We start from the raw sequence: 25,867 nt of genomic DNA, 5'->3' as shown, positions 1-25,867 counted from the left end.
CCCCAAAGCATGACTTAGTACTTGGTGGCAAAACCCTTGTTGGCAATCACAGAAGTCAGACGTTTCTTGTAGTTGGCCACCAGGTTTGCACACATCTCAGGAGGGATTTTGTCCCACTCCTATTTGCAGATCCTCTCCAAGTCATTAAGGTTTGGAGGCTGACTTTTGGCAACACGAACCTTCAGCTCCCTCCACAGATTTTCTATGGGAATAAGGCTAGGTCACTGGAGACTGGCTAGGTCACTCCAGGACCTTAATGTGCTTCTTTTTGAGCTACTCCTTTGTTGCCCTGGCTGTGTGTTTTGGGTCATTGTCATGCTTGAATACCCATTTTCAATGCCCTGGCTGGTACATGGCTCTGCCCATCGTCCCTTTGATGCGGTGCAGTTGTCCTGTTCCCTTAGCATAAAAACACCCCCAAAGCATGATGTTTCCACCTCCATGTTTGACAGTGGGGATAGTGTTCTTGGGGTCTTTCTTCCATTTGCAAACAATCGCACCAACTGTTGTCACCTTCTCACCAAGCTGCTTGGCGATGGTCTTGTAGCCCATTCCAGCCTTGTGTAGCTCTACAATCTTGTCCCTGACATCCTTGGATATCTCTTTGGTCTTGGCCATGGTGGAGAGTTTGGAATCTGATAGATTGATTGCTTCTGTGGACAGGTTGTCTTTTATACAGGTAACAAACCCTTTAAGAGAGTGCTCCTAATCTCAGCTCCTTACCTGTATAAAGACACCTGGGAGCCAGAAATCTTGCTGACTGATAGGGGATCAAATACTTATTTCACTCATTAAAATACAAATCAATTAATAACTTTTTTGAAATGCGTTTTTCTGGATATTTTTGTTGTTATTCTGTCTCTCACAGTTAAAATAAACCTACCATTAAAATTATAGACTGATTTGTCAGTGGACAAACGTACAAGATCAGCAGGGGATCAAATCATTTTTCCCCTCATTGTATAAAAAGAATTAAAAAAAAAAAAAATGTATATATGTATGTATTCATCAGCATATATTTGATTAAGTAATTGGCCTGTAGTTTAATTAATTTGATTGAATTGATTGACAAATTAATTAATTTAATTTAATTGATTGACAATTCTAGTAAAAAAATAAAGCTAAAAAAACAGCTGTCCAGAGAAAGATCCCAGTACTTCCCTGTTTAGCCTGGCAGAAGGGCCGTCCTGCATGTGGTAATGAAGGCATCGCTCTTCTCCCCTTGCTGGGGTGGATAGTGGCTTATGGGAAACTGGAGAGGGGAGGTGTCCCGCTGTATAGATGATGAAGAAGGCTCCAAGCATGGACACGAGAGGGCAGATTGGAGGAGAGTGCCGCAGGACTCTGGGAAGTGAACCTGGTTGCTCCCCATGGAGCTAGTGAGAGTGGGAGCGAATGGCCGACATTTACAAATGAGCCTCTTCATCGCCACATGAGGGAATAGAGTATCCTATTGTGTCCCAGCCGAAGAACTGCTCAATCCTCCCCCACATCCATGAAAAAGCAGGAAAAAGCAGAGGATGTGCATCTGAGCTTTGGTGCCCAAGGCAAGTGGCAGAGGTCATACTTAAAGGAACACTCCACTTTTTTTGGAAATAGGCTCATTTTACAACTCCCCAAGAGTTAAACAGTTGAGTTTTACCATTTTTTAATCCATTCAGCCGATCTCTGGGTCTGGCAGTAGCACTTTTAGCTTAGCTTAGCATAGATCATTAAATCGGATTAGACCATTAGCATCTCGCTGAAAAATAACTAAAGAGTTTCGATAATTTTCCTATTTAAAACTTGACTCTTCTTTAGTTACATCGTGCACTAAGACCGATGGAAAATGAAAAGTTGCGATCAAGGAAATTTGCTGCCGTACCATGAGTGCAGCAGGCGCAGTGATATTAAGCAGCGCCTGAAAGTAGTCCCCAGCTAGGTAACTAGTTATGATATAGCTGGGGACTACTTTCAGGTGCTGCGTAATATCACTGTGCCTGCTGCACCCATGGTACGGTAGCAAATTTCCTTGATTATTACGCCGGAACGAGAGTATAGTTCCTAGCCATATCAGCCTAGAAAATCGCAACTTTTCATTTTCCGTCGGATTCAAAAATGGTAAAACTCAACTGTTTATCTCTAGGGGAGTTGTAAAATGAGCCTATTTCCAAAAAAAGTGGAGTGTTCCTTTAACTTCCCCTCTTCCTTCATTCCGACATCATGAAATTTGAATTGGAGGGAGATAGATCTATCTATCTATCGTTCTATATATCTATCGTCTATCGTTCTATCATTCTATCATTCTTTTTGTTCTATCTGTCATTTTATCTTTCATTCTTTATATCTATCTATTGCTATATTGTTCTTTCTATCTATCATTCTATCTGTCTTTTCTTCCATTCTGTCTTTTGTCCTTTCTATCATTCTATCTTTTGTTCTTTCTATCATTCTATCTTTCATCCTTTCAATTCTGAATACTGCACAATCGTGGGGTTTGCTTTATTTACTTCTGACAGTTGTGGATTTATTTACACAGTGAAGAAAAAGAGTGTATTTTTCACCTTCCATATCCCCTTCTTAGCAGATGTTTCTCTTTGCCAATATGATTATTAGGTGTGTCAGTCGATTAAAATTAAATGCTGTGCGGATTTAATCAGCATGTATTCAGATCAATTAGCATAGCATGTAATCAAATCAATCTCAATCACATATATTGATATTTGCTGAGAAAGATCATTCAAAGACGACTTATTGTTGTGGCAGACAAAAACATTGCTTGTCCCGTCACATACTTTTCATACACAGACCTTGGGATGCATAGCCAAGGCTGAGCTGTCATGCTCAGAGCGGAGTTGTTATGAGGGGAGGTGACGCTTACCATCTCCACTTTTTTTCTTCTCTAAAATGATGACATCCCCTCAAAGAGCAGTTTCATTTCTAACCCGTGCAGTGGGACCTGGCACTAGCAGCAAAACAATCTAGCTAAGTGCGAACACTTCCCTCCCACAATACATCCTCCTCCTCCACTCAGAGAGGCTGCGCTGTGGAAACAGAAGGCCTAGACAGAACGGCTGGAGCTCAGTCACTCATTCAGCCTTTGATGGGGAGGATTCAATGCTGTGAGATAGGGATAATTTGTTTCAAGAGGCCTCGAAGTGTCTGGGACCTGGGAGGTGCACTGCAGGCGAATCAGCATGCCAAGCCAAACACTGACCACCAGCTGGAAAACATCTAAGCTATTCTAGATCAATTCAGAATTGATCTCGGCCCAACTGTATGTATAATGTAGGCTGTTGGGCGGTTAAGACTGGCTGTCTGTCTGACCAGTGCTGGGAAAGAGATATGATCTGCCCACACCCTTTAAAAGCATATTATGGGAAAGGGCAAAGGGCCTTGAAGAGACTTTCAAATGAGGCTTGCCTGTGTGCAGTAAATGGATTCCATCCTGCCCGGCTACAGACCAGATGTATTCAGAGCATGCTGACAGGGTTCTGCGCATCCTACAGACCTGTTTACAGGGTACGCCACATCCCACTGCTTTCTGTTGAGTCGGCTGGTTGGTGGCCTAAAACCTTTGGAAGGGGGCGCAGCACCGAGCATCATGAGTATTGAATGGCCGTGGCGGGGCGTGCGCAGAGGGGCTATAACGCAGAGTCGGCTGCGAGTGCCGTTCCTGCTCCTCATTTGGGCTGCTCAAGAAGGCTGCATGCAGGGATTAATAGGTGCTTGACTGGAAAGCAAAGCTTTTTAACCCTGCTCAGGGACTCGTAGAACAGCACCACACCATGCCAGCAGATGCCAAGTGCAGCTGTCAGGAGTCAGGGTGCTTTTGTTGTTTGCGCTCTCTTCTTACTCGCTCCTTTCCTCCTCTGTGGCTTTCTGGCTGAACTCACATTCCTCTTGAATATTTTCAAACTTACTCTCCCGTGGTCTTTTTCTTTTAAAAGTATCTGTAGATTTAATGAATGTTATAAAGTATCTTTATAAATTATATATCTTATATGTTAAAAACATTTTTATTTAAAGCACACAGATTATTCTGTTCTAAGCACGACTTTCGAGATCTTCTGAACTGTAGGGTTATCTCAACGAAAAACAACATTTCAAAAATTCTACAATTGGCTGTTAGAGTCCAGTTGTTGTGATTGCAACTATTCTGAATATCCTCAGAATTTTTTCAATACTTTTTTTAAATGCTGAAATGGATCAGTGTGTAAATTTGTTGTAGACAGCTGCAAAATTTAATTTTTATTCTCTTTAATGTACTGTGAATTATTTATGATATATCCTTTTATTTTATTTTTCAAAAACCTGTAGTTCACAAGTGAACATTTTTATCTATTTATCTATGCATCTATTTTGGATTTTTCTTATTTAATACAATATTTTCAATAATTACTGGTTGTTCAATTGAAAAATTAAAATGAATTTCATAATACTTTAGTATTTTGCTTTGTGCTTATGCTTTAATAGCAGTACTATACTGTAGCTGCTGTGCTTAATAAAATGATCATCTCATCCAGCATTTTATTTATTTTATTTTATTAAAAATAAACTTTTTTTAGCCTGCATTTAAATTCTCAGCAATAGTTTGGAGTAGAAAAATAATCATCAGAAAGTATAAAGTGACTAATTTCCATTCATAAACTGAGTTTCTCACTTGGAGTTGGTTGGGGAAGCGTGAACTGTAGCTTTTAGATGTAAAAGGAGTTTTCAATGCGTCTGATAACAGGTCAGGATGAACCCTATCCATTTCATCCATTTAATGCACAATCTCCTGAAGTGTGTAAACTGCCTTACAATGATGTGCTTATTTTTAATGAGCTGTGTGAGAGATGCAGGGCTCCGCAGCTTTTTCTCAAGTCCTTGACCTTTTCTCATCCCCGCTGACTCTCGTTCATCTGTTATACTCTCACACCTCTCCCACTCTCGTTCATTTATCCTCTCATCTCCCTGTTCCCTCCTCAACTGTCCCTCCCTGCGTGTCACTGTCTTCTATGTCTAATTGCATTTCAATTCACCCTAAGGGATGCCTGGGTAGTTCATTCCTCTCCCCCGGTTTGCCTCAAATCCATTTACACCCTGCCCTGGCCAGGTCAGTTTCATAGGTTGCCCTGCAGGAAATATCAGATGACCTCACTTTCCAGTGAGAACAAGGTATCATGGGGAATAGAATCGGTTGAGAGGCTCATCCCGCCCCCCAATCCCTCATATCCATCTTCCCCTCCTGCACAGACTTCCTGCTCTCAAGTGGAGAGCAAGGTCAGAATCATATACTGTGTGACACCAAGCCCTCCACCAAAAGTTTGTGGATTGTAACATAAAGTGTCAAAAAGTCCACCAATTAGTGAAACATGAAGTCATCATATCATTTTATTTTCAGCATCCTTTGTTTACTTCCAGGTTTAAATTATATTTTGAATCCCAAATTTTCAATTTAGTCTCAGAAGTTTGGACCCCACTGTACATGAATTCAGTTTATTCACTATTCAATCTAATGAAAGCATCATTATTTTATACAGTTCTATATAAAGTAAGCAAATATCCTGTGCCCTCGCATCTGTTTCTCAAGAACATTTATCTTATACTGTAAAGGCCTTCTGTAACCCATTTACTTACTCCAGTATATCTGGGACTTATTTGTGCCTTTATAACAGAGTAGAATGCTGCAGAAAGCTTGAAAGTGTGTTTTAGTATAGGACTCTTTTCAGAGAAGTACACTAAAGTCTGGGAGTGCTAGTGGAAAACAGTGTGGGTTGAAAGAATGAGGTTGACATATGCGCAACCCATGAAAACTCATGCTGTGAATGATGAATCCATTTGATCAAGTCACTTTTTTGTATCAGACTCAAAAGAGACATCGGGACCTTTAAATTAAACAGTCCCAAAGACAGTTAGACTTAATAGAGTATTAGTATTCAAATAGAGAAGTACGTTCCCCTGAGAATGTCTATGAGCTTTTTAGTCTCAATTGCTCAATGGCTCATGGGAACAGGGAGATGCAGTATGGATGGTGTTTAGAGGCAAGTGTCTGATGGGTGCTGGGATAATGCCAAAGAGATGCCGATCTCCGCTTTTAATGGAACGTCTGTCGTTGTTTCAAGTGATCAGCCCTGTCACTTCAAACTGTGAACTTTGATGCTTTTGACACCTCTCCTTACCAACATCAATCTAAGACTCAAAAGCAAAAGGTAGAGACGACAAACACGCACACCGAGGGTCAGTCAGGGACACAGATACTACCGGTGGAACAAACGCCTCATCAAATGTCTGCCAATACAAGCAGTGTCTTGTGATGGGAATTGCATTTATCAGAGCTGCTTCTCTGTCTCCTCTTGATTTAAAAAGGATGGAAAAATTTGGCGAAATTGTGTTTGCTTGCATTATGCTGTTATTGTGTCAATTTTACACACCAGAAACAAAGGAAGTGAAATATGCGTGTCATATTTTATTTTAAATTGCCAGACGTTTCCTTATATTCACAAAAGACCCTCTTGCTTTAGCTGCTGTCGAGGATGACAGTTTGAGTGAAAATTGAAGCCGCTGTTGTCTGGTATCCTATCAGGGAGGCGTTTTTAAAATTGAATCAGAGATGTGCCTATCAGAGGTTCTCGTTTACGTGTTGCCCTCAGATGGAGACAGGAACAGGAGAGGACATGGGAAAAAAGGTGGCAGTGTTTCATGTGTGCTAGTTCACCTTGTAGAGGTGACACCATTTAGCATATTAAGAGTGTTTTAAACAGGTGCAGGTAGACACGGTTCTCAGTAATCAGCTTTTCTGATGTAAGCTCCTGATACATGGATTTTACAGACTTTCCAATGTCAAGGTCCTCTTCTCCTTTGTAGTAATGCTGGAGTGTGGTGCAGAGATGTCAGGCACATGTACAGGCAGCTATGTGGCACATGTTTTTTGGTTTATAAATGTTATTTGCTACCTTTTGACTTAATCAAACCTGTATGTGGTAGGTAGGACAATGTTTTTTATTGTTTTGTTTTTTTACAATTCCTCTAGTAACATTAAGAAACATGGTATTATAAGGAATCATCAAATCTTAATTACATTATTAAAAAAAAATATATATAAATCTCATAAATCTAATGTGGTGTAGTGACATGAAATGTATATAACACACATATATATATATATTTATATATATATATATATACATTAATTTTTTATATTATAAATATCATGTCACCACACCACATGAGATTTAAAGAAATAGTTTGTCCAAAAATATAAATTTCCTGGTTATTTACTCACCCCTAGGCCATCTAAGATGTATATGACTTTCTTTCTTCAGTCGAAGAGAAATTAAAGTTTTGGAGGAAAACATTCCAAGTTTTTTCTCCATGTGATTCAAGTGAAGTGCGAAAAAAAAAAAAATGTTTTTTTTTTTAATGGCTCACAGACACTTATCTATTCTAATTTAACATTATAATCTTTCTGGTTGGCAAATGTTCTGCTTGTAAACAATGTAGTGGTGTCTTGTCATGTGTGTCACACTTAGTGGTCAACCGATATATCGCCAAGGCCGATATATCTGCCGATATTTGGCATTTTAAAATTTTTCGTTCGAGCCAAAGACTTTTATTTTGACGGCGCTGAGAGCGGCAGCGCCTGAGCACACAGTGCTCACATTCTCCCTCTAGTACGCTGTCGCCATTAACAGTTCTGTCTATACGGATAAAAGTCTGTCTAATAATCAGATAGAACTGTTAAACAAAGGAATTAAATGTATACAAACAGTATTATAACGATTGGTTTTATATTATTAGTAACAGAAAAGCAAACATTATAATGCTTTCTTGTTTGCCGACAGCATTCAGCAAATATGCATTTATATCATTTAAACTAATCTTTGAATGACTAATGGACATTTCATTTCACAAACCTTGCAAACTTAGTAGAATCCAGATATGAGGTCTTGTGAAGTGTGCATTTGTATTCTGCATGATCGCGTGTGCTCTGCTTGACGATTGGTTAGGAGAAAATGCGTGATCAACAGACTTTAAACTCGTGATTTCAAACTATGTTGCGCTTTATGCATTTGCCCACTGTCATATTCATGTAATTTGCACTGTGTGCTGTATGTAAAATGACTGTTACCTTGGTTTTATTTGAACAATAGGATTTCCAATGCTCACAAACTTCCCAGAATACTTAGTGCCGTTAGTTACATTGTTTACTTCCTTTTTAATTATATTTTTATTAAATATTTATTTGTGAAAAATACTTTGTCATCTAAAGTGTAAGTATGTTTACTTTACACATATATTTTTTAATCCATTTTCAAATGATTTCAAATTTCTTAAATATTAATTAACATTAAATAAAATTATATCGGCCATCGGCCACCCTGCTCTCCAAGATATTGGCATCGGCTGTCAAAAAAACAATATTGGTCGACCACTAGTCTGCAACATGCGTATGTCACGCAAGAGGTTGTGAACTAAACTGAGCTGGACCAAGGCAAACATTTGTAGTATATAACTTTTTTTCTGAAGATGACTAATTGTTTCATTAGAGAAGAGCCATATTTGTTGGCTGGAGTTGTGTGGATTACTTTGAAGCTTTCTAAATATAGATTTTGGACTGTAAAAAAAATGGTCTATGGTGAGCTTTGTTTACTTGCATTTGATGGAGAAAATTCTTAAATCTTTTGATTTTATAATATATAAAATCTTTTGAACATATTGGAAAACTGAAATTCAAAACTTTAAGGGGTTTTTCAAAACCATATGTAACTAACAGAAATACAAAGAGTACATTTTAAAAGATTTATTCTTTTCTTTATCATGGACACTCGTATATCCTAACCCAAGTTTTAAAGAGCACTTGATTGACAGCTGCTGGCCAGACTTTGATGCCCCATCTTGACAACTGCACCAAATCAACTCAACAGAGAACTAGCCGCTCATAATAACACAGCACAACTTTGTTTCTCGCAGCTGTTTAATGGCTCCTCTGTTTTTGTTTGTGATTTTTTATTTATTTTTTTTGCCGTAAGGTTATTGCACCTTTATGGCTGATCGGGGGGTTGGAATAATCCTCGACATCTGTTCGGGGAGTGGGTGGGGGATGCCGACGTTTGCCTTTTATTTACTGGACTGGGCCTCTCGGCTCATCCACCTAGCTCAGAGGTCGGCATGTTGACTTTTAATGGGAAAACGATAAAGAAGAAGAATCTCAAATGGGCCTCAAGATCAGTGAAGGAGTTTTGCCCCCAGCTATCTTTCTGGCTTGTAAAACAAACATTACTCACAAGCACTGTGGTAAATTAGCACCATGCACCAAGGACTTATTTTATTTTCTTAACCGCACACATTAAGTGTTTTAAATGAGTGTTTAGTAAGATCAAGTTTTCTCTTTTTTAATTAGCCAAACAAGTTAAGCACAAGTGTAGTTACTGCAAAACTTGGTTTATATTTGTGAAGATCCTGCTTACAGCTTATGAAAAATAATATATAGTAACTCCTCTGTAGAATTTTCAGTTTGGCAAGCCAGGCAATTGTGTGTTTTTTTTATTTTTTATTATGGAGAGTCTCTTCCTCTTCTCCATGGTCATATTCCACAGAATCTTCTCCTCGTCCTTGTCTCTTTCCCTCTGGCCCTGATGACAGGAGGGCAGAACGTTAATCAGAACAGCTCTATCTCTCAGACAGCACCTGCAGGCCATCACCAACTCTAGCGTTCTCTGTGTGGGCACTGCCAGTCTTGGCACCCTGGTACCTCGAGGGATGGCTCTACTGCCAACTGTGACAGGATTAAAACATAGAGTTACTGACTATAAATATATATTACACCTCCTAAGGGCAACTGAATATCATTGGTTTTTGGGAATCGAGTAGAATTTGGGCTATTATTGATAGGCTTACAGTGTTTAATTAGGTTAGTAAATAAAATCTTGTCAATCTCAGAATATTGAAATTGATTGTAGTGTGATGGATTTACATTGAGTAGGCTGCTTGACGTAATGTTCTAGAAAGTAAGCTTATTGATTGACCGTTTTTTGGTGAACCACTATTTAAGTGAATTCAATGAAAAGCCGATGAATTTTAAAACAGTAATGAAATCAAAGTAGATCACTTTTATGCTGGTACAGTATGTACCTGTGATTAATCTTTTGGATCTGCATGTAACATTAATTTAAAACTGCCAAAGCCAAGTACATAAATAGTAAAGTTTCAAGAAAACATTTCTCGTCACAAATGCTCTTGAACTCTGTGTCAGCAATGTTGTGGCAAGTCTTTACAAACCTTTTCTTAAAGCTGTTTATTCCGTTTCATCTTAATTTACCCAGAACAATGCGCTAAGATTAGTAAATAATTGGACTCCTTTTTGATAACATCATTTGTGTCCCTCCACATTTCCTGCTGTCTTTGTATGACAAATGCCCTCAGTGTGAAATGAATGGCTGGCTGTCACAGGTAATCATGAGGTTACTTGTCAGTACCCGGTCTGCTTTCATTTCCCATGATTAGCTTTGTGAAGGAATGATGGGATACGTTTCACTCATCCTCTTGTCTCTTTTGTTGGGTGACAGTGATGACTGGGTTAACATCGGTACCAGAAATCGCATCATCTGCTGTCATGCTTGTTGTGCATCCCAAGAAATGATTTCTCTTTTGTTACAGCAATCAAACAGCCACTGTAAGGAGGTTTTCATGTCATTCACGTCTTCACATAATGTAATGTGAGCTTCAGACAATGAGGGAGCAACTACGTCCACAAAATCTTCTGAATGCAATTTCCACAGTGCTGTTCCTGAGCCTGAGTCGGTTTTGAATGCAACGTGGTCTTAGATAGACATTTTTAAACTTATTTTAATGCATGTTTAATTCTGAGTGCACTTTACAATCCATTCATTTCAGTTTATTAGTGCACACATGTTAAAAAGCTGTTGATATTCTCTAACAGTAACGCCTACCTATCTTTCTGTCTTCTGTTTAACAGGAAATTGCAGCATACTTGATAACATTTGAAAAGCATGAAGAATGGTTGACAACATCCCCTAAAACAAGGTAAGAATATCCATCTTGTCAACTGACCATCGGAAATTGCTTTCCCCCCAGAATTCCAGGTTTTATCGCCGTGATGTTCAAATGAAGCCATTAACTGGAGTTTCCCCGACAATCCACTCGAGGATCTATGCTATCTTAAAAGTTGGGTGTTTGATATTGGTGGACATTGATGGCAGTTTCAAAAGGTTTACTTCTTTTAAGAGTTAGCCTGACAGGTAATGGATTATTAATGTGGACTAATAACTGCAAATAGCCAATTAGCAGAGCTCTTAGCTCAATGCTTTGCTCTCATTTCTTCTGTGAGTGCGATGGTAATGTGTTCATATCTAACAGCAAATTAAACGTCCTCTAATAAATGAAGGTGTGAGCTGAAAGCTGTCTAGCTGCTCAGAAGTAGATGGTAGGTGTTGACTGACATTGAATAGGGAAAAGTGAGCATGCCACGTCTATATGCGCATGCACCTGAATCAATCTGTCATCTTGGTTTTATGGCTGATAACTCGCTCTGGGGTCTGAAGCAGCTCTGGTGAATTTACATGTTCCCAAACCCCACAAGAGTAGGATTTGTGTATTTTTAAATAGACTGACTATACACTTGATTGGCTGTAAGCCAGGTCAGCGGTGGTGGATTTGATGTGTAATGGAGTGGCACTTATCCAGCATCAGTGATGCTGCTGATGCAGACGGCTCAGAGTTAGGCGGGGACAGAGGTTGCCGCTGTGGCTATGCTGGCTGTTTGGCCTATCTGGGAAAGCAGGATTTGGGGGACTACTTCATAAATAATCAAACCTGTCAAGAACATATGTGACCCTGGACCACAAAACCAGTCTTAGGTCACTGGGGTACATTTGTAGCAATAGCCAATTAGCAAATACATTGCATGGGTCAAAATTATAAATTTTTCTTTTATGCCAAAAATCATTAGGATATTAAGTAAAGATCATGTTCCATGAAGATATTTAGTAAATTTCCTACGGTAAATATATCAAAATGTAATTTTTTATTAGTAATATGCATAGCCAAGAACTTAATTTTGGCAACTTCAAAGGCGATTTTCTCTGTATTTAGATTTTTTTGCACCCTCAGATTCCAGATTTTCAAATATTTGTACCTCGGCCAAATATTATCCTATCCTAACAAACCATACATCGATGGAAAGGTTCGATTTGCAGCTTTCAGATTATGTGTAACTAATGACTGGTTTTGTGGTCCAGGGTCACATAAAGGGCTACTACTACTACATATCTAAAATGTGTTACACCATAAAATCTAAATAAATATATTTTGATTAAAAACAAATCACTGTAATGTGAAGAGAACAACTAAATGTTTAGTTCTGTATTTGTAGTATTTTTACATCATGCTAGTTTTCAGTTGTTAATTTTTTTAAATAAGTCCAGTATTTATATTATTTTTCTTACAATTACATAATCTTATGAGAAATTAAAAAAATGGGTCAGATATGTTCAAAAATGTCACAGCACAATAATTAAATAAATGTAGCCCTGTCCGCAGTGATCTCATTGGTCAAAATTCTGTTCCATGTAGTTGTTACATATTAAATATACTGTAGCTGATTGTGTATTTTGGATTAGTTCACTTTCAGTGCAAACAGAAAAAAAAACTGTACTCTGTAAATTTGTTGTATCCTACCTGGTTAGGACAGTGTAAGAGTGTCTTCAATCACCAAGAGTAAAACTCACTCTACACAGACAGTAGATGCAACCAATCATTAAAAAGAGATAAGAGTAGGAAGGTTACTTGAAGGTGGGGGAGATTTTTGGGAAAAACTACATTTAATTTATCCTCCGATGCACAATGTCAGGTCTCTTATGGTGTAATATTTTAAGAAGCTTATAGCGTGGGTACACACACTGTATATCAGTGTGTGTATATGTGCCAGGGTTTAAGTCTATGTGTTTCTTCAGTCTGTTTTTCCTAGCCTCAGGTTAAGCCCTCCAGTCTCCTGTTCTATCCAGTTTGTCGAAACAGAACAGTGCTTTCTCCATCTCCCGCCTGCTTCCAGAAGGAAGTCCCACTTCTCTCCCAATTAGAGAGAGCCGATCTTATACTATTAGACAGCTCAGAGTCCCTTCTCCTCAGTGCCAGACACTGGAAACTGCTCACTCTCATGCTTTCATCCAGTCTGCACATTGGAAGAGCTGGGCGCCATCGGCACAGAGTAAAATCAAAGCTGACGAGGGATCCCGCCATCTATTACGCTTGGTCATTGTGTATTAAACACAGTGTCATCTCTTTCTCTCTCTCTCTATATATATCTTAATTTCTGTCTTCCATCCCACAACTGACTAGTCAATTTGTGAGGTAATGTGTGACGGGGATGTTTGCATGATATATTCCTGTCCAAGTTTTAAATTTGTCCACTTTTACTTTGTTATAGACAATCTAATGACCTTTGCAAGGTCTTTAATCATTGCATCGTTGTTTTAGCAGTTTGTCATGGACGCATTTTTAATACTGAGTGCAAACTAAAAAACTGTCCAGATTTTGAAAAGACAAGAACATATCTTATATAAACATATCCCCTTAAGAATGGGACAATCGAGGTCAGATGGCCCCAAATCCAGCCTAATTACAGTATATATGGTTCATATAAGAAAAATTAGTCAGGCAACAAACTACTTGATTTTGAAAAGATGTAGTTTTGCACATCCCTATTAACAATCCTAATTCATGTGCAAATGGACTTTGAGTTCTCCAACTTCTTCCCAATTTTTCTCTCTGCCTGTAAGGGACATTGATAATGGCTGGACATAAAGCAAAAGCCAATTATAAGACATTTCCTTGTGTAATTGCTAGAGATGAGTTGAAGAGCACCCCGTCGGCTTTTTATCTTCAACAAAAAAAAAAAAAAAAAATGAGCCCATGAATAAAGTGTACTTCTCTGCGCTCACTCATTACAGGCCCTGCGCTCAGTAATGTGTATTATCACTGGCTAAAAGGAACTTGGGAGGAGCTCTAGTGCGCACTGTACGCAGTGGAATGTTGTAACGGCAGTTACGGCACACGCTCAGGGCTTTTTGAATCCAGAATGGTGACCAGACAGTTATCCTTTAAAGACTCTATAAAATCAAAATGAGAGTTTTGTGGCTTATAGTCTATGTCTTGCAACTTTAAATCCATCTAGTGCACTTCTGAAAGAACTTTTTAAGAAAAAAAAAGAACTTTTACCAGATTTACCAGATACACATTTAAAATGTGCCAAAAAGTGATGAGTCATCTTACATCCATATCCAATATATATAAGAACGAGATTGTCCCTTTTCTTCTAATAGCAGGGTTATTTTAGATTTGATCAATATTCAGTTAACATTCAGTTTTTTGTTTGTTTGTTTCTTTTTTGTTTAGTGAAGTTTAGTTTAGTTTAGTTTAAGTACCCTAGGGCTGACAAAAATAATGCACACACTGCTACTATTAAAAAAATGTTTTATGAAGAGTGATTGTATTTGAAGTTTTATAATACTGTATACCAAGTACCTAAAACTAAAATGAACTTTTTGGTTTGTTTTGGAGTGATTTATAAAAATGTATTGTAGTTGAGAGTGAGTTTAGTTCCCCAGTTACATTTTATTTTAATTTAAATTTTTAATGTCAATTTACATTTTAGTTTTCAACAAAGATAACAAAGTCCAGCAATAGCAAGTACTGTAGCAAACTACATTGAGAGATTTATACATTAATACCTTGAGAAAACTATCCATTAGCTTAACTTATTTTGAATGCCTATCAAAGGAGAAAGATGATTTTTAGAACCAGATGTAGTTTGTAGTATTTACCTTGGTATAAACAGAAAAATGCTAACCAATAATCCATCACTCTTCAGTAAACACAAGAAAGAAATGGCATTTTGAGCTATTTAATGTGGTCTTTTACACGTTTAACTGAGTTTAGGATTCATAGAATTCTGTTAGAAGCATTCAACAGTGAACATAAGGAGGGATGGAATTGTTTGATGAATTTGTTTTATCAGCATGTGGTGGATTTCATTTAACATGGATATTTTTAACAGGCACAGGCAGAAAGAGACTAAAAGCTACACTTTGTTCCAGTGGTCAAGGCAGAGTGAAGGTTAAGGGTCAAGGGTTATGAGAGGGGGTATGTGGTTAAGTGATTTTCTTGCAGTATGTCATTTGCTCCTCCTCCTTCCCGGTGGAAGCCAGCAGCTCTGAGGCGCCAGGCTACAGGAACTGACTCAGCCTCTGGGCAGGCCAGGCTGGAGAGACAAGGGAGGCAGAGGTCAATGGGCCATGGAGAGTGTAATAGCTAAGCAGTAGGCCATGCATGTATGGAGGCGTAGCCTGGGGCTCTGAACACACACACTCACATACAGAGGCGCACACACTCAGACACATACAGTCCATACAGAACAAACATGTGAAGATCTAGCCAAGCTTGTGATAAGACAGAAGGAATATTCTATTCGTATTACCAAGAGATCAGTCACTAGAGAGAACCACAACAAACACACTGAAATAAAAGACTTGTGCATGATGAAGTCAGTACAAACACGGGCATAAACTCTGATTAATCTATATATACACTACCGGTCAAAAGTTTGAAATAATTGTTTTTTTTAATGTTTTTGAAGAAGTCTCTTATGTTTACCAAGGCTGCAAATGATCAAAAATACATTTAAAAGAATAATATTGTGAAATATTATTCAAATCTAAAATAATTTTCTATTTTAATATATTGTAAGATGTAATTTATTTTATTATATTTATATTATATATTTATTATATATTATTACGTTTATTCCAGACTTCAGTGTCACATGATCCTTCAGAAATCATTTGAATATTCTGATTTGGTGCTCAAGTATTAATGATAGTTCTTATCAATGTTGAAAACAGTTTTTGCTGTTCAATGTTTTTGAGCAAATTGTGATCATTTTTTTTAATTCACTGATGAAAAGGTTCAATAAACAACACTCTAGAAATGTAGAAATCTTTTGTTAACATTTAGGTCTGTACTATCCCTTTTGATCAATGTAATGCATCATTGCTGTAACGATACGTCTCACTAAGGGAACACATGATTCAGAAATACGACAAAATTAAACTTTAATGATGAAGAGCTGAGACAAACGTTTCCAACAAAGGTTACCAATGATCTGGCAACGGTTACCAATGATGATGACATTACTTTAAGACTGGACAATGAAACTCAAGAAACTAAAGGCTTATAAAGACATAGAGACTAATGAGCAAACGAGATGAACACAGGTGAGAATACTTAACGATGATAGACTAATAATTAACTAATGAGAAGAACCGGAACAAAACCAAATATGGGCAAACAGGAACCAAACCGTGACAATTGCTGAATAATAAATATAGATATGAAGCAGCACAACCATTTTCAACACTGATAATAATTAGAAATGTTTCTTAAGCACTAAAACAGCATATTATGATTTCTGAAGGATCACGTGACATTGAAGACTTGAGTTATGGCTGATGAAAATTCAGCTTTGCCATCACAGAAATAAATTCTGAATTAAAAATATCAATTATTTCACACTTTTGACCAGTAGTGTATAAAATAAGTTCTTAATGATTATTATGGTTTGCTTAGGTTCTGCACTGTTTCTTTAAATAATCCAAGGCCGGAGCGCCGTGATTGATGCATTTGGTTGCTGTAATGAACATTCCCTTTCAGACAGGAAGTGCAACAATGGTTAAAATCAATAAGACCGCTTGCACGCCGGCCACTGGAACAACACTACAGCTAATTCAGGCCATACCTGTCAAAGCCCAGAAAATCTCCCACAACTCCAGCACACCGCACTTTAATTTACACTGGCGGCCACCTCCTTTTCCATTTCTATTAAAAAGAGAGCTCTGCATTAAGTGTTAATGAAAGCCGGAGCCGCCTTGTGATTTAGGTGAACTCGGCTGAAGCCCCGCAGCGCTGACTGTGTAAAAAGAGCCAGGATTCACAGCTTTTTCAACACACGCACACACAAAATCACATACACGCTTCTTTTAATGAGCAACTCTTTAGTCTAGACTGGAGAAATAAGATTATTAGCACTGAACATCAGACGATTGAACATGCTAATACTTGCGTTCTGAGTGTCAGTGGAAATGTAAAAAGAGGACAATCTCTACAAACATCTTAAGGAGTTGTTTCGTTTGAACCATATTTCAGTTCACAGTAGGTATCATTTAGTTTGTTCTAAGTAAACACATGCTAGTTTGTCAGCTAGCTCCCTTCAAGCGTCTTTGTTCATAAGCTAATGTGAGATGGAGGTCCTGGATGATTTATAGACAAACTTGCTTTCAAGATATAGTTCATTAATGTTTGAGGGTGAGCTGAAGCACCTGTCCTTCACTCAGCTTCATGCACTATGCTGGCTGGCCTCAGGTTTACGTCATATGTCTCTGGAAGGCATCCAGCAATACTGTTCTCTCATTATTGCCATCCCACACCTTAGTCCTTGACTGAAAATAGGACAAAGGTACCAGTCCCCCTAGAAATATATTGTTTACAAGATACCCGGTGAATACAGTGAATACTTTTGAGGAAGAACTAATCACTGGATTTGCAGAGGTCATGGCATCAGATATTTTTTGTTTGAGGAGCTTAGAAGAAAGCAAGCTATATATCCATTAGCATTATTTTCTATCCAGCTCAGTTTTGTTTTCAAGTTACTGTATGTCTTTAAAATGTCTGCTGGCATTGCGTTTGGTGTAGTTTGTCCATTTCCTTTTGTGTCCACAGGAAAAAAAAAAGTTATATGAGTCTGGAAAAATGTTATAGTCATTAAATACTGGCAGAATTTTCATTTTGAATGAACTGTTCTTTTAATTCTAATTTAAGTAGATGCTAGTAACCTCAACTGTCATATTAAGCACTAAACGGACAAGATTCGTTTTCAGAACGATGTCTGAATTATTAACAGAGAATATCCTTAATATGCTGGTCTGGACAGGATTGGGATCTCTGTAATTATTATTAAGATTACAGTGTGTGTGTGTGTTTTGTTGTTGTTGTTGTTGCATACATCATGAAACCCAGTGAAATAAACAAGACATATATTATATGTTTTTTTAATATTCATATTTTTTATTTTATATACACTACCATTCAAAAGTTTAGGTTTGGTGAGATTTGTTTACAATTTTGAAAATTATGACAATTTAAAATAATTAGTTTTGATTTTAATAGATTTTAAAATGTAATTTATTTATTCAACTCTTTAATGATTTAATTTTCTTTATACTTCAGATTGGATGCCAGCACTATTTGAATCACCAACTGTTATTTTATCTAAATAAGTTGGCAAAATGGCCTAAATCCATAGTGAAGGAGCACCAGGCAACACAAAAAGAAATGTAACTTTAGTTACGGTGTTCAATGAAGGTAAAAAAAAATAAAGATTAGATTTCTCAGAGGACTCCTGAGTTAGCCAAAAAAACATCAGGTAATTTGCTCTGTAATTTTAATGGTAGTTGCGTAAGAAAACCTCAGACCGCATTTGATTCAGATGGGATTAAAATCACAAAGTATATCTGTGAAACACCAATTTACCTGACCTCCTCAGGGGAAGCTTGTCTAGTCTTAGGCTTTAATGTCATATTGGTTAGTCTGTGCTTGTGTTTGAATGTCTTATGGCTCTGCAGTGGCTTGTTGTGGACGCTGAAACAAGAGAGAAGTTGGGCACAGCTTGCTGGAGTTTCCTACGATGAAGCTATAAAACAATAAGTGTCTCTTTTCTGAGGACCTGCAATGACATTGTTGTCTGCCACCCTCATGGCTTTATGCAGTACACCTCTCTTTTTCTATTTCTCTCTATTTCTTACTGTTTTTTTGCTCCTTCCTGCTTCCTGTCCCAGCATCCACTCCAGAACAGCTCCCAGCAGAGCACTCCAAAAGACACAACTTTGATTAAAATCTACAGCAACACCGCCAGCGCAGAAGAAGGGCCCAAGCTATGACAACACAAATGGGCACACAGTCCCAGCCACGCTAACAGCAAATTGCATTTGCAACAACTCAAATAAAGGAACACACACTCCACAGCAACACTTAAATTAGTGCTCTGTCAGTTGGATTTTTTTTATTTCTAAGAGTCTGTGCCAATTTTTGTTCCTATCTCTAGAAGCATTTGTGTTCATCATGTACTTGCATGTAGTATGTATTGAACCACAATGAAAGAGAGCGGCAGAGGATGAAAGTGATAATGCAGGAAGGTGTTTGAGCCTGAAGGCCACAGATATGTCAGCTCTGCCTATTAGCCAAAACCTCTTTAACCTTCCCCAGGTAGAGTTATTGAAGTTTAGCCAGACTGACGTCAACGCCCCCCATCCATCCACATGCCCTGAGAGGACACAATGCCCCACAAAAGAGCTGCCAAGCCTGGGGCCTGACCAAGGGCAACCATGCCACCCACTGGCCCCCTGGGCAAGAGCCACTCACACCCTGGAGGAAGATGGGAAAATAGAGAGCACGAGAGAGAAGGCTACAGAGAACGAGGACAGAGAGGAAGACGGGCAAGTCAACTGGAGGAGATAGAGAGCGGATGAAAAATGGAAAGGGGACAGAGAGTGAAGATGATGGAGGGATAAAGCAGAGGAAAATGGAAACATGTCGATAAAAAGAAAGCGAGTGAGTCAAATGGAGATGGGCTGAGTTATGATGGATGTGGTTTAGAGAAGGGAGGGGACATCACACACAGAGTAAAAAGGGAGGGCGAGAGAGAGACTGCAGAAAAATGCAGAACGTCAGAATGGATTGAGATGGAAACTGACAGATTCGAGTCAGTCAAATGGTTTAGGGCCTGTTTATGGAAACATATCCTGGCCAGAAATGAGCATGGGCGGCGTCTCAAGCTTCATGCTCGGTTTATTTGATCTCTTAAAGGTATAGGAAGCCCCAAAATATTATCATCATTTGCTCATCCTCAAGTCGTTCCAAACCTGTATGACTTTTTTCTTCGGTGGCGCATGTGTTTTGTCCATTTATTGTAAGGCATTAGGGTCCCCACTGGACTTTGATTGTATGGACAAAAATAGTCTTCAGAATATCTTGTTTTGTATTCTGCAGAAGAAAGAAAGTCATGCAGGTTTGGAACGACATGAGGTTGTGCAAATAATGACAGAATTTGTACTTATGGCTACACTTTCCCTTTAAAATGTCGCTTGCAAGCCAATCACAGAGAGGAATCAAGCTTTTCCAGTTGGCTTCAGTAGAGATCAGTATAGTCTCTGTTGCAGAGAGATCAAACTGTTGCCCACACAGCAGCCACAGGAAATGCCTCTGCATGCCATTTGTCCATGTGCCAACGGGCAGAGAGCAAAGAGGTTAACCTGAAGAGATTCGGGCACAATTAAAGGAGCGTGACCAAGTGTAAACACTAATGCCGGCAGTGTAAGGGGAGGCTGCAGGAGGAGGCCCACTGAATGAGAGGATGGTTGAATAATTAAGCTGGAAAGAAAAGTTGATGTCAAGCAGGTGTTCAAGGAGAAAGTGTCAGCCAAGCGGGCCGAAATGGGGAGAAGTGCTGCCACTGCAGTGTAATAATAAAGACTTAATTCAATTAGTGCTTCTGCACCGGTGCACAGCACACTGGCGGCCTGTCAGCTCCAAACAGCCCCTGTACTGTTCTTCAGACATGGAAGCACACGCACATACACAATAGCATAGCTAAATGATTATACTCCCCCAGAATCCCCCAGTATCTCTCAATCCTCTGCTCCTCCTGGTTTCATATGCCACTGTCTTAGCTACCTCAGCCCACCATGTCTGCTTTATCGTTCTCCCTTAGTTGTGTTGTGGTGGGCAATCTTCATGTGAAAGGTGCAACAGATGTGATCGTCTCAGTTCTCCCTTACAGCAATGAGATTAAATGTCCTGCCCTTTAAAGTATTCTCCTGAGATTGATATTATTATTAATAATAATAAAGAAATATTTCAGTTTCAGTACAAGTGCTCATTCAACAGGATTTGTGGTGTAAAATAATTTTGTCTAGTCCATTTTTCTATCTTTAAAAAGAAGCAAAAATCAAGGTTATGGTTAAGGCACTTAAAATGTAATTGAATGGGGTTCATTTTTGGAGCATTTAAAAGCAGTAAAGCTAATCAGTTTGTAAGAACACATACATTAACTCTCCTGTTAAAACGTGTGTATTATTTTATCTGTAAAGCTGTTTAAATCATTTTTACTGGTATTTTAGGATTTATGGAATTGCATTGTCATGGTAATAAAGTTATAAAATTGGATAAACTTTGCACATAACAGGTTAGTAAGCAGTGTTTTCATACAAAAATCATGTTTCATGTTTACGTCTTTTGGGTATTGAAACAAGAAGTATTTTTTTTTATATTTACAGGTTGGTCCCATTCATATTTTTTATTTAATTTTAATTACATTTAATTTAATTTAATTTTTAGTGTTTTTTAATTAATTTAATTGTTATTTTTTATATTTAATATTTAATTTTTAATATTTAATTTATTTAATTAAAGCTGCAGTCAGTAACTTTTGGCACTCTAGCGGTTAATAAACAGAACTGCGTGCGTCTTGTGGAAGAACATTGTAGCCGGAGCTACTTTTCTCTGTTTATGTCTATGACGAATCACACATTATTATTTGGGTAATCATACCACAAATGCTGTTGATTGAGCTTAACTCGTACTGAATATAGAATATTCCTTGAATTGATTTATATATACACAAAATATAGTTATTTTTAGATGACGAGACACTTATGGACTCATGCTGGATGAAAGGTGCTGTTTCTGTGGGTGGCGTAGAGTCAGTGCCCCAGCAGGTTTTCTCCTGGCACAGTGGAGCTGGAAACGATCAGTCCTGCTCCATCTGAAAGCAGAATGGATGGAAAGCCGGAGTGAGGGTGTTGTCTTGGTGTTATGTAAGGAGAAGGATAGAAAAATAGGACCTGGGTATGTTCCAGGGAGCTTTGTGAGTAACCTGCCCCACCACACTTCGGTGCCGCACACAGACACCAGTCCTGTTCCATCTGCAGGTCTCCAGCGGGGTGGAGTGGCACAGGAAGAACACAGCGTGCCTGTGTGTGTGACCCTGTGTATATACAGTACACAGAGCAACAGGACACATGCCATGATGTTATCATTACGCACATGCACATATTCTTGGCATACATGTTTTTACATGTACTGTATGTGCAGGGTGCAGAATTTTTGCCACACCTGCCAGTCATGGATTCTTTCTGTAATTTTTTATAAAATGTACGTGTGATTATTAGATTCCCAGTGAAAATCATGCCACACTAGTACACACTTGTCAGCATTTCTATGTGTGTGGTGCAAACACACACGTGCAACCCACTGGGCTTCCTGTTACAGGTCATTAATCCAAATCCAGAACATATCAGTCTGGCCACGCTGTGAACAGTGTGCTGTCAGTCAGCGAGTCAGAGAGGAGCGATGCTGTGTGTACAGACACAGCCAGAGAGCTCCTGGAATCAATAGCTTGTATATAACCCTCATGACAGGCCAAGGCTCTCCTACCACTCACAAGTCACCGGCAGCAGGACAGCATGCTCTAGGAGTGGACAGCACCCGGACCAGTGTTCTACCCGTTGCGTGCACAACTCTCCCTCTCTCTTTCTCGTTCACTCATTTCACTTCATCTCCTTCCACAAGCGTTTTTGTCTTTAGCAGACGCACACACATAGGCGTAGAGGCTCACCTCTTGTGATATAAGTGTTGCTTTACATTACTGTCATTCTGTTACATGAAATGTTGAGGACTTTAATGTATTCAGCCGCCTTGAGTTCTGACTGCAGGCCATAAAGCTTTTCACTTCAAATGCTCCATTACAATCTGTGAAAGGACGGGCTTGGAAAGGGACTACCCATAATTAATTTTGCATCACTGAATTAATTGTCTAAAGTGTAAGAAGCCAATTGATAAATTATTCAGCCATTTTTAGTATGTGTGTTTGAAGGGAAGATGGGAAAGGAGAGGTAAGAGCCATTTCAAATTGGAAAATTAATATTCATAACTTTTTTATGAAGTTAAAAATGGCTATCAATTCAAGGTTTAGAGACTTAATGAACTGCCTCAGAAACAGGCAATTTCTGCTGGCGGTCTGGGATAATTCAGACAAACCGGATCTCTGATTCATACCTAATCATTCGGGTGTGTTTAGACATGAGATCGCTGTGTTGATCCTGGATTTATATAGCTAAAATAGGTCCGAATTTTATCAAACCTCTGAAAGTGTAAGATGTGTGTTCTTTCCCTTACAGTAATTATGAAAATTATTGCAGTTCTGTTGATCTTATCTATTAGACATCTGACGAAAGCAATTTTTGAGCTATTTTCTTTCCATTTTCATTTAATTGATCGTGTTTGGTAGAGAGAATGTTTACTTGTGAGCTTAAAACATAATCCAGCTAAATCAAGCTGTTTAAAACTAATGACAACACACTAAATCCTTCATTACAGTGCTTGCAAAGCAGGAGTGTATTGATATTCCTTAATCATTCTGTTCTTCAGTTTTCTGCCGGCCCAGCTGCAGCTCTAAGATGTAAGGTGGGCAGTTTTACAATTGTATACTTGGTATTTATTTTATTTATTTTTTTATAATAAAAATTCAGATTAAACTCTGTACTCCACTTGATTTACATTATTGGAGTATTTGCCATTCAAAATCGAGCCAACAGGAATAATATCATTGTAATATTTATATACTGAATTGCAGCTGAAATTCTTGAAGGTTTTTTGCGTTATTCATTATTTGCATTTTGATGGATCTTTTTTCTTGCTGTTTTAGCAAGTATGCTGCAAAGACGGGTTGCATTAAGTGTTTCTCGCACAAAGACAACAAAAAAACAGATGTGCGCATTTCTTTTACGCAGCCTAAAACTTGAACTTAATCTTTAACTTTAATTCTATTCTGCCTTGCAAGCACTGGTGTTTCCCTCATGAAATGCAAATGTAGTTTTCTTATTTGAGAATGGATGGCTCAACATACAATATGAATGAATTTTCCAGGAGCATAATTGAGCTGTGTCTGTGTGTGCGCACGCTGTAGATTTAAAGCGGGATTGCTGCTGACCTCACTCTGAGGAGAGAGGGATGCATCAATATGATTTGGATATGATGATGTTGGAATGGACATGAAGAGTGTCAATTATTTACAGGTGATGTGCCCATTGAATTGGCAGTGAAGTGGCCCATAAATTACCTCCCTCTGTAATCAACCCCTCAGGGAAAATAATGAAATAACTGCAGCAGGAGCAAGGGAGCCGCTGTTCAGCAAAGCCTGTTTGACTAGGTGATTTTTGAAAGGGTGGCTAACTTTTACAATGACATTGGATGGTTAAAAGACAGAAAATTGCCCTGCCAAAATGTCCCTAAATCATCCTGCTGTGAGGAACAGTCTGTACTTCAGGTCCATAACAAAGGAACATATAGTTCAGTCAGCATATTTGCGGTGATCACATTTAATGTGCACTGCTGTTTTTGGTTGTACTCAACTTTTGTAATGGAATGCGACTTAAACATGAAAATCCTGCCATTATTTACTGACTCTCACATCATTCCAAACCCACGTGCTTTAATACTTTTAATAACTGTTGCCTTGGAAATTAGCTCAAATATAATAATATAAATAGTTATATATAATTATAAATAGTTTATATAAATGTTAACGTTTATTTTATTTCAAGTACTGAAAATACATTTTTGTTAAGTATAAGGACCCTGCTATGTTTGCATGAATTCTTCAAAATTCTACGTTCGAGTTCAAGAAAAACAAAATGGCATTTATGTTTAGAATACAGAAAGCCCAAAAATAATTTCCTAATCATTTTTCTAAATTTCTTTAAGTATTTGCCTGCTCAAAATATTTCCCTGCACAAGGCTTATTTTCACCTTCTTGTTTTGTTTTGGAGGGGGGGCGTTATTTATTTATTATTTATCTGGGAGGTGTATTTATTTATTATTAATTATTTATCTGTAGAAATAGACTCAATGAAGCATGTAAAAGCTTTTTTATTAGTATTTACTGTATGTATTTGTTTAACCTTTCTTTTCAGAGTTTATATATTAGAATAACAAGGCAGTGGGTAAATGATGATATTTATTTTTGGGTGAACTGTTCCTTTAATCAGTAAAACCCACGATCTGGACTTGTCTTCTCACACTGACTAGTAATTGGCAGGGCCGAGGGCCCTGTCTGTCTGCCAGGGGCTCCCAATGTGCATTTTCGGATGGAGGATGGGCAAGGGCCCATTTGAATTAACTAGTGCAAAATTTAATTATAAGGAATTATTTCTGGTCCACTTGGTACCCTCTTTTATGCGGTTGTCTTGGGTGACAGGAAGTGATTTGGTGCTGGTCCAACATTGTGTCTCTCAATGTTAACGTCAGCCTTTTGTTACACAGAGCAAAAGAAAATGGCAGTCTGCATCTGAGTGTGCCTATATCATAGCATATATCAGTACAGCCCCATAAAGAGATCTTTGTGTTTATGTCAAGAAATCTGCACACAGACTGAGCTATTTTTAGCATATTGCCTCTATCCTTGTGACCGTGTGTATGTGTGTGTGTGTGTGTGCAGTCAAGGCTGTATCGTCGTCTCTTTCAAAGGAGTTTAGTCTCATCACACCCCCTCTCCCTGACCTCCTGTTTACCCTGATTCACACACAATAACATCAGTTCCTTCTCCCACATCCCTCCAGCTCCAGAAATCTGCTCTCTGATGTTATTTACAGAAACACAGAAGAGAAGATTTCCCTCTTCTTCTTTATTTGTCATTATCTTGGTGACAAAGAGAATGAAAAACTGAAAGAAAATGAGGATCGTACCTACTGTTCCAGTGTCTGATGGTAAATCACAGAGG

The 25,867-nt window shown here is 38.3% G+C and overlaps 1 protein-coding gene across 1 annotated transcript in view; it reads left to right on the top strand.

Moving 5' to 3' along the window:
- The window catches only part of LOC306859573 (calmodulin-binding transcription activator 1-like), a gene marked incomplete at its 3' end in the record, with an annotated part of 401,012 nt that overhangs the window by 172,145 nt on the left and 203,000 nt on the right, over positions 1 to 25,867 (top strand). The window contains exon 4 of the mRNA XM_079400671.1: positions 10,940 to 11,007. Within this exon, the coding sequence (XP_079256797.1) occupies positions 10,940 to 11,007 (68 nt within the window). The remainder of the gene's footprint in view (positions 1 to 10,939; positions 11,008 to 25,867) is intronic.

Source organism: Barbus barbus, assembly GCF_936440315.1.
Source record: "Barbus barbus genome assembly, chromosome: 40".
NCBI classification, from domain to species: domain Eukaryota; kingdom Metazoa; phylum Chordata; class Actinopteri; order Cypriniformes; family Cyprinidae; genus Barbus; species Barbus barbus.
Note: the sequence above shows the minus strand (reverse complement) of the source record. Positions and strands in the feature narration are given on the sequence as shown.